At 37.2% G+C, this 12,832-nt stretch overlaps 1 protein-coding gene across 1 annotated transcript; it reads left to right on the top strand.

Annotated features, from left to right (window-relative positions):
- Positions 1 to 4,548: 4,548 nt before the first annotated feature.
- LOC310964001 (C-type mannose receptor 2-like) lies at positions 4,549 to 11,813 on the top strand (the record flags this gene model as incomplete). Its single annotated transcript, XM_083936958.1, has 13 exons — positions 4,549 to 4,675; positions 5,231 to 5,320; positions 5,657 to 5,704; positions 6,121 to 6,201; positions 6,498 to 6,640; positions 6,993 to 7,093; positions 7,280 to 7,414; positions 8,862 to 8,935; positions 9,651 to 9,737; positions 10,531 to 10,623; positions 10,763 to 10,905; positions 11,022 to 11,122; positions 11,666 to 11,813. The coding sequence occupies 13 exons, from the start codon at positions 4,549 to 4,551 to the stop codon at positions 11,811 to 11,813; spliced, it is 1,371 nt and encodes a 456-aa protein (XP_083793084.1).
- Between the last annotated feature and the right edge of the window lie 1,019 nt (positions 11,814 to 12,832).

Here is a 12,832-nt window from a genome sequence, read left to right as displayed (position 1 = left end):
GTCTTTGTCAAGAGTGAGCTAAGAAACCCTCTACCACACAGAAGACAGAGGAAGACACAACAACGTGGAGACAGAGGATATGACTCAGACTACATCTACATCTGTTTCACTTGAAAATCGAAAACTATTTATAACTGTATTATTCAAAATCTTTATTGCCATTTCTGCATCTTCTTTTTATGGTTGCAGTAATAGTCTAATATAGCCTTCAGTATATTTTTCCAAAAGTGCCTTAAAAGTCATTTTCATGCGGGAAAATCAAAATAACAGTCAGTCTCATTCTAATGCTTCACGGGAGAAGGTGCATACATCTACACAATGGGTTAGCATGTTTTATTGTGGCTGTTTTATTTTATTTTCCATATTATTTTGTATTAAATTAATTTAAAATGAACTATTTAAAAAAATGAAATAAAGCCCAGATTGTATGGATATGAAGACAAAGAAGACTTACTGAGTAACGCTATACATAACGTGTGAAATTGTATATGAAACACATTCATGACTCTTCCACTGTCCACAATGTGAAAACACGCTACACAGAAAACTGGTACTGGACAACTCAACACCAACACAGCACCTTTAAAAGAAAGGTGGGGTCAGACAAAAACTCTACAAAACTAAAAACAGACAAAAGTATATGCACACTTTTTCCCATCAGTTTTCAAACTAACAAACCGACAGAGGAATAAAACTGAGCCCAGAAACAGTGATCAAGGTTAAGTATTCATCGACCGTCGAATTAACATGTTACAGATCACCATTTCATTTTGTTCATAAATGTCAGGTTGAGATCAGTTTATGTGTAGGAAATGACATTAGCATGGTTTTCCTGTCTACGCGTGTGTTTATACAGCTGATCCCAGCTGAAGAAGATTACTTAAGAAAGTTATATGTAGTGGTATAAATCAGCTGAGATAAAACTATCATATTACTGTATATAACATAACTGTTACACTGCTTTTGGCACTATATGCCCCTTATTATTCTTTATTAAACAAGGACCATGCATGAAAACATTGATCTCAAAACAAGAAAGAGATGATTTATGCCAGATTAGCTATTTTCCATCTGCAGTCCCTGAGCACACCATTATAAAGCCTCTATCACACTCTAACAGTTATACAGACAAATCTACAAGTAACATCAACAATACTAGCATAACAGTTAAGAAACTGAATCACAGTCTAAATTTATGTTGACATGACTGGTTGCTCCATTTCCTTCCTTTTTTGTACCCAGAATGAACGTAATATCTTGTCTAGACTCGTTACTGATATAAGTTTGGTGTGTTGGGTATGTAATGTTCTCATAGTTGCAAATGCTTTAAATTTATAATGATTTCACTTCCTTTAACACTGTGTAAGCCTGACATCCAACATGTCTGAATATTAGCTTTGAGAACTTCCTCTTCTTCTTTCTCCCAAAGTCTTGGTTATAGTCAATGACGTCTGCAGAGGACAGGTGTAAGGAAAGGAAAGCACTGGTTTCTGACAGAAAGAGATAAGGCAACAGCTTCATAACTGATAACTATCAGCTGAAATAATCATTTGAAAAAGACATTTAAATTTGTTGTCACGCCTGCTATCTATCAGGAAACTGGTTCGAGCATTAGCTGCACTGTTGGAAATCCAGATTCATCACCTCAAGCTCTACGAGTGATGACATTCTGTGTTTCAACATGGCACGTGAAGTTTGCTCCTCAATTGAAATCATTGAATTTCATGTTGTCGTATGAGAAGCAACAATACCAAGGCTGACTTTATTTTATTTTATTTTATTTGAAACACCGTGTTACACAAGCAGATGACAAACATTGCATTTAACTTCAGGTGCTGAAGATGTGAAGAAGAGTCCCTGCAGCGCTGCAGTGTGTCTGGGTCTGCTGTGTCTTCTCCTTCTGACTGGATTCATAACTCTGGTTTGACTGTGTGAGAACCTGTTTGCAAGCTGATTAAACACTACGAAGGTGATGCATTTTTGTTTTTTAAAGATGGCAGTATGGCATCTAATGGCGTCCTGATTCACACAGGCATTTGTGAAAAGATGCCTTGAAGAGCTTAAAGAGGAATTAGGTTAAAGTGGGTCAACACAAGTGGTTTTCTGGAGATAGAGATGACACACAAATCATTACCCACCATACAGACACGTTCATAGCAACACTTCCTCCTTAACTGTTACAAAGCCATTAAAAAGTCAATGCAATAAGTGTGAATTATTAATTTTATTTAATGATTGTTTTGGAGATGTTACACATTTAACATTAAGGAGTGTAATATAAAATAACTAAATAGCTCAGTGAGAAAGCCATATTAGTATCCATGGTAGGGATCAGTTTGGAATAATAAATATCTTTAATTTTGATGTCGATAACATGCACAGATGCAGCTCAACTTAAGATCCATTTTTGCCAGGTCGGTTCACATTTTCTGCACTTCTTCAGTACCCCGCCACAGTGAAGTGTTACAATTGGTTGAAGAGGAAGAACATATTTTTAGAGACAGATATCAAGTTCACACACTGCTGAAGGAAGTGTGCACCAGACTCTGACGATAAATGCTAAAAAAAATAATCATGTACAGCTTCCTGACAGGTAGTAAAAAAAATACCTATTATATGACCTTGTTCTTCATATACAGTGCCTATAGAAAGTCACAATACTCTTTTGAAATTTGTGATTTACACTTTTTGCCTTGCAACATTCAAGTGATTTTTTCTTTCTAAATTTCTGAAATTTAATAAAAAATGAAAAAAGCTAGAAAAGCATTGTTGGAAAAGTGATCAGTCCCTTTAGAATAACCATTATAAAGATTCTCAGGTATAATCAATCACCTTCCAAATTACACACCGAGTTTTTTGGCCTCCACCTGACATCAAATGTGGTGGTTTTGATTTTACTTCAGAATGAAATCAGCTGTTCCTTGAGGATTCCACCCCTAGTAATTCAATTCTGTGCCAAACCATAACAAAAGTTATCTCAGGACACTTTACAGAGTAGGTTTAGACCACACTCTATGACTTAGTAGTGCATGGTAACACAAATAATTCACCATGGTTGGAAAGATGCTTTCAAGTGAGCTCTGGGATAAAGTTGTGGATAGGCACAAGTTAGGAGAAGAATATAAAAAGATTTCCAAGGCTTTAACTATCCCTCTGAGTGCCGTTCAGGCCTCCCCTCCAAACTGGAAGACCGAGCCAGGAAAAGTTCGATCAGGGAAGCTGCCAAGAGACCCACGGTGGCCTTGAAGGAGTTACAAGTCTTAATGGCAGAGGTTGATAATGGTTGATCTGTGTAGTCTACATGTAGTTCCAGTTGTATGGCAGGGTGGCAAGAAAGAGGCCTCTTCTGAAAAAATGTCACACTCGTAAAAAAAACATATTGGAGGTTCTGATGCCATGTGACAAAGGGTTTTATGGTCAGATGAGATCAAAATTGAACTTTTTGGGCTGAACTCCAAGCGCTATGTTTGGCAGAAACCAAACACAGCACACCACCCGAAACACACCATCCCTACAGTGAAGCATGTGTTGTGGACTTGTTTCTCTTCAGCAGGGACTGGGCAATTGGTCAGGATTGAAGGAAAATGGATGCTGCCAAGTACACTCACGTTTTTGAGGAAAACCTGCGGCCCTCTGTTAGACACTTGAAAATGGGCAGCTGGTTCACCTGCAGCAAGACAACGACCCAAAACACACCGCCATAAAAACAACACAGTGGCTAAAGGAGAGAAAGGTGAATGTCCTAGAGTGGCCCAGTCAGAGCCCTGAACTGAATCCTACAGAACATCTGTGGAAGGACCTGAAGAGTGCAGTCCATCAACGCTCACCACAGAATTTGACTGAACTCGAACAGTTCTGCAAAGAAGAATGGGGAAATATTTCCCAGTCTATCTTGAATGTTTTGAGGCAAAATGTGTAAATCAGGCTGGGAAAATATATATTTTTATGGGCACTGTAAATAATATATTATTCATATAGAGTACTACAGCATGATTTAAATTTGTTTGGTTATGTCAACTTATTTGTGCATCACAATCTACCAGAGAGATGACTGAATGTTGATACATGATGTAGTTATAGAAGCTGGTTGTCATATTTGGAGGTAAGGGATTAAAAAAAAGTAGTTTATTCAGCCAAAACTGATGAAACATGTCCATAAAAAAATCTACGTAAAAGCTTAAAAACATCTCACCCAAGGTGGAAAATGAAAAACAGTAATAAAAATAAATGAATAAACAAAAATGAATATGTAAGATATAAGAATGTTGTTTTAAATAAGATTAAACTTTACATTAACTTTAGAGGCCGTTATGTCATTGAATTAACTTGCATTGTATTGCTGATTTGTTTTTTGTCATGAAAGTATAAAAACCCAAATGATCATGCAGTTTGTTTCTCTGATTAACAACAGGAAAAGATTAAAAATGAGGAACATGAGTGTGAGGGAGTGTTGCAGTCAGAAGCAGAGAGAAGCATTAAAGCGGAATCAGATCAAAGATCAGCTCTTTTTGAAGAAAACACTTTGACCAAAACCTTCATCACTCTGCCATGGCTATGGAGATGGTTTCCCATGAAGAGGAACCTGAACTCCCTGTGATATATGAAACCTTTAATGACGTCTCAGCCAGGAACGTTGCATCAAAGAGTCGCTCTGATGAAGACCGTAAAGTGCCTGGTGAGACAGAAATCCTACATCTTAATAATTTTGAGGTTCAATCCTAAAAAGATATATGGTATAATACTAATAATACATTAATCTTATCTTGTACTTTCAAATGTAAACATTTAGGTATACATTTTAACTTTAGAAATAAATGAGCCTGTGAATGTTCTCATTAATAATAAATAAAAAATCGTAAATAAATAATCCTTCAAAGAAAGCAAAGGAAAAATCAACATCTTAATGTCATGTTCTAATATAAAAATATGTGACAGTTGAGATTCTGTCCACAGAAACAGTAATGAAACATAACGTGTTAAATTGGAATATCTACATTTTGTTCATGCCTGTGACATATTCTGAACTTACTGTATACACATTAAAACGCTAATGAAAGCATTGTTATGATGTCAATATGACTGTCAAAAGACCATTTTCATGTCCCGTTTAGCAGCTTTAAAGGCATACTTCACCCTCTGAATGATTATTTGTATTTCAATTACGGTGTTACCTTCAATTCTTGAAGAAAAAATGTGTGTGCGTGTGTGTGTGTGTGTGTGTTCAACATAGGAACAAAACTCGTCCGACTGGTTGCTGTGAGCTTTGGACTCCTGTGTGTCCTACATGCTGCTCTTAACATTTCCCTGCGTCTTTATCTCTGTGAGTGATCTTAATTTTAGCCTGTTGACTTATTTAACATCTTACTTCTGTAACACGAGAAAGAGGAAATGGTAACCACCCCAGTATGACAAACACTTGCACTGAGCACTTTCCAGAAACATGTTGTTATCGCTGTATGTCAAAATAAGTTTGCACATTTAAGTAAAAATTAATAAAACAAGAAGTTTTAAAATTAAATTAAACCCTTGTTACAATTGTCAGCCTGTGATCCCTAATATGACACCACAAACATACAGATTTGTCACTAAACTAAACAAAACACATATTACTAATGTGATTCTGTTGAAAGTAACGGTAACCCTCTCCACTTAACAGATTCACAGCAAAATGAAGAGAGAGACGAGTTGAGGAGAACCATCTTTGGTAGGTATGATGATGAAACTAATCACGGTTTAGATCTGAGAATCCACTAATCGTGGGTAAATATTTGCGATAAGTGGTATATATATAATGTGAAATTTCGCAATTAAAACCTGTCAGTGGGGACTGATGAGGTCAAGTCCAAAAGTGGAGTCTCACGCAGAACAAGGAAGTGACACACAGGACCAGAGAGGAACTCAGTGAAAATGAATATAAGGGACTTTAAATCATCATGTGGACAGAAACACAACTCTAAATAAATGCTAATGGTGCTCTATGGCTCCTGCATGTGTGTAAAAGAAATTGCTTGGTTGTGTGTAACGTATTCTCATCAACACTGATACGGTATTAGATTAAGAAGGGGAAACATGCATGTCATTGGGATGTTATGGTAACAGGTGATGGGAATTATGTTTCAGATGTTGAGGCCAGGTGCAAAAACCTGACTGAGAAGATGACTGATGAGATGACTGAGATGAAGAGGAAGCTGAATTACCTTGGTAAGTGTGATGATGAATCTCAGTAATCTAAAGGAGTGGAAGACCACTACTTTTTATTTAATCCTTTATTTATTCAGGTAGTCTTAGCATCTTGCTGGCTGTATGAGAGAGTGGTTTGTGTTGACAAATATTAAACACACAAAAAACATGTTCTGTTTTGTTGCTCTGATTCTGTTGCAAATGATCCTAACTTATCTATTCAAAATGGCTTTATAGCATAATTCCCTGACTAAAGCGAGTGAGGCTGCTTTGTTTGTTGATTACTGAGATATTTTGTCTCTTTCTTCTATCAACAGCTCACTGTTTGAGCCAGGGATGGGTGTATTTCAGTGGTAGTGTCTATTATATTTCTTCAGCTGAGAAAACCTGGCAAGAAAGCAGGGATGACTGTCTGCAAAGAGGTGCAGACCTGATGATTATCAATAGCAAAGAAGAACAGGTGTGCGTGCGTGTGTGTTTGTGTGTGTGTGTTTGTGTGTGTGTGTGTGTGTGTGTGTGTGTGTGTGTGTGTGTGTGTGTGTGTGTGTGTGTGTGTGTGTGTGTGTGTGTGTGTGTGTGTGTGTGTGTGTGTGTGTGTGTGTGTGTGTGTGTGTGTGTGTGTATATTTGTCCAGCTCTTGTTGTGAGGACCATTGGAATTTTCTCAGAAAGATGTGAGATGTGAGAAAATGTGTGTGTGTGTGTGTGTGTGTGTGTGTGTGTGTGTGTGTTTTACCAACACACAAGTTCACTGAGGGTGGACTGACTTTGGTTAAAAATAAGTTTATTACTGTGTTTCTCTTTGAAAACAAGGAATTCACAAGGCAGTACCAAAAGTTGATGTGGATCGGACTGACTGACAGAAAGACAGAAGGAGAGTGGAAATGGGTCGATGGGACTCCACTGACAACAAAGTATACACACATTACTTTTTGTATTCACATTGAAGCACAATATGAGTAGACTTTGGACTGTTATGAAGTGACAATATCAAGAAAACTTGAACTAACTTGGCCACAATACAGTATTGTTTTTTCTGTTAGTGAAATACTTGTTTGTTTGTGTCCTTTCCTAAAATCTTTTTTGTTTTATGGTTTCAGTTTCTGGAGCCCCGGGGAACCTAACAGTCGTAATGGCAACGAAGACTGTGTAGAAAACTATGATGACAACAACGGCTGGAATGATATAGGTTGTAACAATAAAAGATTCTGGACCTGCGAAAAGAAAATTGTTCTGTTACTTTAAAACTGGGGCATAAACATTACCAAACCCTAACTATAGCGTGACACCGTCCTGCAGTTGGGTTAGATCAGAACCCTCTTTTATGTCTAATTTATCTGGTGATACGGATGTAGTTTTATTTCTTTGGGTCTAAATATTTTTGTGTTTACCACTTTGATATTACCTGTTTGTCTTGTTTTTGCTTAATAAACACATGATATTATTGTTGTTTTACCCTTGTATTCTTCTCAACACTTTAGATATATAAATACTCTGTTATGTGTTAAAGCAACAGATTCTACTAACCTGAGTATGTTCTCAGAGTTCAGAATAACCCCCACCTGTCATGGTCCTAGGTTTTTAGTTTAGTTTGTTTCCTGTTCTTTTTTCATTCTTCTATTGATTAATTTCTTGTTTTACTTCCTGTCTTTGCGTGTTCCAGTTTATTAGTCTGAGTATTTTACTCATTTTAGTTCTAGTTCTATTTGATGGTTATTGAGACCTTGTTTACACGTAGGAAAAATGCCAACAGATGCATATATTTTTATGCTGTTTGGCCTTTTATATACACCAAAACGGGAATGAATCATTTCTGTAAACTCCGGCCAAAGTGGAGATTTGTGAAGACAACGTTTTTGCATTTGTGTGTGTGAGGGAAACAGAGTTTTAGGTTCCCCAACGTTACATTATGCTACAGAAAATACATCAGCGTCATGTTTGCATCCTTTGTGTACAGTTTGTTTGGCTACTGGTCGTGTTTACCCTTTTGGAAGAAACAGGAAGTCACTTGTGTCATTCATTGTTATTGTTTATCCTGAGTATTCTGATTGGCCTGCATGGCTTTATCCTTCTCATTACACAGGCGCCAATAGGTTTGGCACGGTCATGATAGCGCTCAACAGCATATCTATGCGGGTTCATGTAAACAAAATGAGTGTGTGTGTGTGTGTGTGTGTGTGTGTGTGTGTGTGTGTGTGTGTGTGTGAGGGGGGGTATTAGTTTCGGTAAATACGTAAATACTATGTGTGCGGAAAGAAAATGGCTCTAGATTTTTTGAAACTCTGGGCATAATCCTAACCAAATCTTACCCATAGTGTTGGCATATCATAAAACAGATTTTTTTGGACTCACCAGGCACTTGAAAAGTGCAAAATATTCTTGTTACGAAACCTTTCAGTGGAAAAAGACACGTTGGTTTCTGTCAACCATGAAGGGAATCTTTTTGTAATCTGAACATGACTAAAATCCCTAATCTAATGTATTATTATGTATGGATATGTGCACCTCCTCATGACCTTGTGGTTTATTATCTTTATCTGGGTTGAGCTTGAAGATTGCAAAGGCAAAATGAAGAAGTGCGAGGGATGACGATAAGTTGCGGAAGTAAGAGGAAGCCAAGAAACAGAGAAGATAAGTGCAGTTCTCAGAAAATGCTGGTCACACTTTTGTCATTTTTTGCAGGTCAAATATTTCAAGGTTTGTCTTTAAAGAGGAAGCCGAGATGACTTTGGATTATGAAAATGCTTCGTCCAGAAGTAAGTAACTTTAAGTAACAGAGCGTGACTTTAGGGGGCACAATTTTTGTAAGAATCATGTCGGGGTTTTGCTTCAGAAAATACTATAATCAGGCAACAAACTAGAATCTCTGGTTGGAGCACCAAGTAATTTGCTCTCATCCTTTGGCACTTAAATGACGGATATATTTTTGCATTCACAACACTTTTGACTTGCAGGAAGGTTTTGTTAGCCTGGAAATCCCCTCACCACTGTCACATTCTAGGTGGCTCAAAAATATAACGTCATATTTAACCAAAGAAAAAATTAGATATACTCTGAGATGATGTCAGGGACGTTTTTACTCAAAATGGCAAGTGCAAACCTTACCTTCGTACCTTTTTAGTCTAACCCTTATAAGTGTATTGTTGTTTTTGCATATGCCACTTATTGTATGTAAACCTACTATAAATAGATAAAAAATAGTATCTTCATTTCATTTATTTTTGTGTTTTCTGTTTCATTGTCTAATACTCTTGTCAGATGAGACTGAAACTGGTGTATTTATGGCTTTTTTTTTTATCGGTGGTATGTTTTTTCTTGAACACATGAAAATTGAGATATGTTTTACTTTTTGCTACTGTACTTGTACCCAAGTACATGGTAATAATACTACAATTCAAAGAACACTACATCACACAGGTCTGCCCAAAATAATGGAGATTTTGCATGTGTCTGCATGATTTCTGCACACAGAGGAAAAACTCATGCTGGTTGTTTTGAGCTTTGGACTCCTGTGTATCCTTCAAGCTGCTGTCAACATTTCCCTGCGCCTTTCTCTCTGTGAGTGATCTTACATTTTATCTCTAATTTCACTTTGTGCCTCCTGTGCCTTAAAATCCCCATCTACATATTATAAATCCAGATATGAGAGCTACAAACACAGGATGTGAGTGTTTCTAAATGTAGACGAGTGGATTCATGATAAAACAGCAATAACCTTTATGTAAATTCATCACCTATTATACAGTTGGAGGGTATTTTCATTACAAGAAAGCTGATATTATAGTCAGATTGAGCAAGCTGGGACTTTCCAGTGTGGAGTCATGTGTCATAAGTGTTTACTTTTTGTTTTGTTTTTTTAAACTTAAAAAAAACAATTAGTCTTTTCCCATGTTTTGGCTAGTAAATTGATTTGTAGTTGGTTTGTAATCTCAAGTTAATCAGCATTCAGGTTTCTTACTATTTGTGTTCACATATAATTCAGTACAGGTGTGATGTGTTCATTCTGAATGAGCTGGAGCTGAATGTCTCTTTAAAGTCCTTTAAAAAGAGCATTACAGTCTGCTGGAAATTATTGCATGGATGTGAAGCTCCTAAATTTGGAAGTGTTTTCTTTTTAAATGGTAGAAAGCTGTCTTCATAATAGCGGTGATAGGATGCTGGAACTTAAGATTGGCATCATTAATAATACCCAAGTTTCTGACATGCTCATTGTGCTTTAAAGAACATGTTGATAACATACAGTTTGTGTGGCTCGTACCTAAATGTAGAAATTAACACAAAGGTGAGCATCTTTCCTATTGTTTCTTCAGTGTTACTACAGTATTAAAATTGTATATTTCTGCTGTTTCAGACTGTTCTGTTACAAGGAGGCCAGATTTTGAGAACATTATCAAAAATCTGACAGAAGAGGGAGAAGATTTGAAGAGAAGGCTGCGTACCTTTGGTGAGTATGAAACTGAATACACCTCTATGGCAGGAAAAACCAAAAGACACAGACAAAGGTTTTTCTCTGTTTACAGGATGTTTTCATTTTCTTTACTGAAATATGAAGATTTTTTGGGGGATTTTGTTATCCTCAACAGATCAGTACACCCAACAAGGATGGGTATATTTCAACCACAGCTTCTATTACATCTCTTCTCTTCACAAGTCCTGGCAAAAGAGTAGAGATGATTGTCTGCAAAGAGATGCAGACCTGATAATTATCAACAGCAAAGAAGAACAGGTTCGAATAAAGGCGGTCTGAGGAGAAAAAGTGTGAAATAAAATCAATGGTCACCGAGGTGGAGGGTGGCTGAAATGAAATGTATATTATTGTTTCTTTCTCTTACTGTAAACAAGGAATTTGTGACTAAATTCAAACGACTCACATGGATCGGACTGACCGACAATGGCACAGAGGGGATATGGAAATGGGTGGATGGTACTGTACTGAACACAAGGTTAGTGTGAGAGGTGTCCTGTCTTGGGTTTTTGTCTTGTGAAATTCATGTTTTATTTTGAAAAGTAATCTTCCTCTGTTTCAGGTCGCTTGCCATTCCTCCTGTGTCACCTGTCTGCTGTGTTCCCTTATTACCTGATTGTGTCCACCTGTGTCATCCTCCCTCATGTGTATATAGTCCAGGTCTTTCTCCGTCTTGTTGCCAGAGTAAAGCGTGTTGTTGTGAACTGCCAGCATTACCACAGCCTCGAGTGTTCCTAGGAATTGCCTTGCTATACGTCTGTTTCCTTTGTTTATTCCCTCGTCTGTACTGACGAGTATAGGTTTTGGTAGCCTATTTATTTATTGCTCTGTCCAAAGAGGGTACCCAGTGTGTCTGAATTAAAGCCTACATTAATTGTTCCCTGACTGCATTTAAGTCCTCCTTTGTCTAACAAATAGAAATAACATGTAGGAATTATGTTTATCAGTGAAATAACGATCTTAAATATGAATCTTGGTTGTATTTTCTGTTAAAATCACATTATTTCTGGTTTGGTTTCAGCTACTGGCACGTTGGGGAGCCCAACAGCTATCAAGGCAGAAATGAAGACTGTGGAGAAATAAGGCTCTATGAAAAGAGAAACAACTGGAATGATGCACAATGTAAAATGGAAAACTACTGGATCTGTGAAAAGGTAGCGGCTCTATAACTCAGCAGACTGGTAATCTATAAAATACAGTAGCCAGTGCATCGCCATGTACAGATGCACAAAAACACACATTACATTCTAGCACTCATTCTTTCTATACAACTACATCCAATGTTTTCAATAATGTTAATCTTCCTTAATCCTTTCATGGCTTTTGTGTTTTTGAATAAAATGCAGTGTAAGGGATACAAGAACTGCATCATGCGTCACAGATTCTCATAGGATCTCTTACAAAACGTAATACAAGAAATTATGATATGATATCTTAGGAAATATGTCATGTCATGTGTGTCAAGAGGTTTTTCATGCGTAAACAGTAGATTTTGTGAATCTATGATTGATGTACTGACTCTGTTCAATACCACAATTTGTTGTGAATAAATTGTTTCCATTACATGTCACAGACATCAAGTCTGCCTGATAATGTCACCAATTTCTCAAGAGTAAACATCTATTTCCCAACAGCAGAAGTGGAGATGACTGTATCTACAAGCAGGATATCTAATTAAAGACCGACCATTACAGAACCTGCACAGATGCAGTCTATGAGATGAAGTTGTTGTGAATGTTTCAAGGCTTGATCTTATCAGTAGAGTTGCTTAAAAAAAGGAGGTATCTGTTCCGCACATGTTGCACAAAGCTATTTATTGCGTGCGTTTGTACAGAGTAACTGAATTGTCCTTTTACTTCTTTCTTATCAATGAAAAAGGTCGCTAACTGATGTTAGAGGTGATTGCAGTTGTTTACATGTTCGGCCTTTGTGTCTGTTTTGTTTCAACAGAGTGTTTAGACCCGGGAATCGTATCTTGAAAGGCGGTTTTTGCTCGTCTCCGTTCACTCAGCTGCTGGGACTTAAGCTGCATTCCTAACCATTTAAGTTGAACATAAACAGAAAACATGGACGACCACCATCAAATACGTTAATAAAAATATTGTCCAGCAGTGGCTCACTTTGGTTGACATTAGAGCAGTATTCTAGCGAAAACATCTTCATCAACAGATCTGGAGCCGTTTATGTA

The sequence above is a fragment of the Echiichthys vipera genome (genome assembly GCF_963691815.1).
Source record: "Echiichthys vipera genome assembly, chromosome: 2".
In the NCBI taxonomy this organism is placed as follows: Eukaryota; Metazoa; Chordata; class Actinopteri; order Perciformes; family Trachinidae; genus Echiichthys; species Echiichthys vipera.
This window is presented reverse-complemented; position numbering and strand designations above follow the sequence as displayed.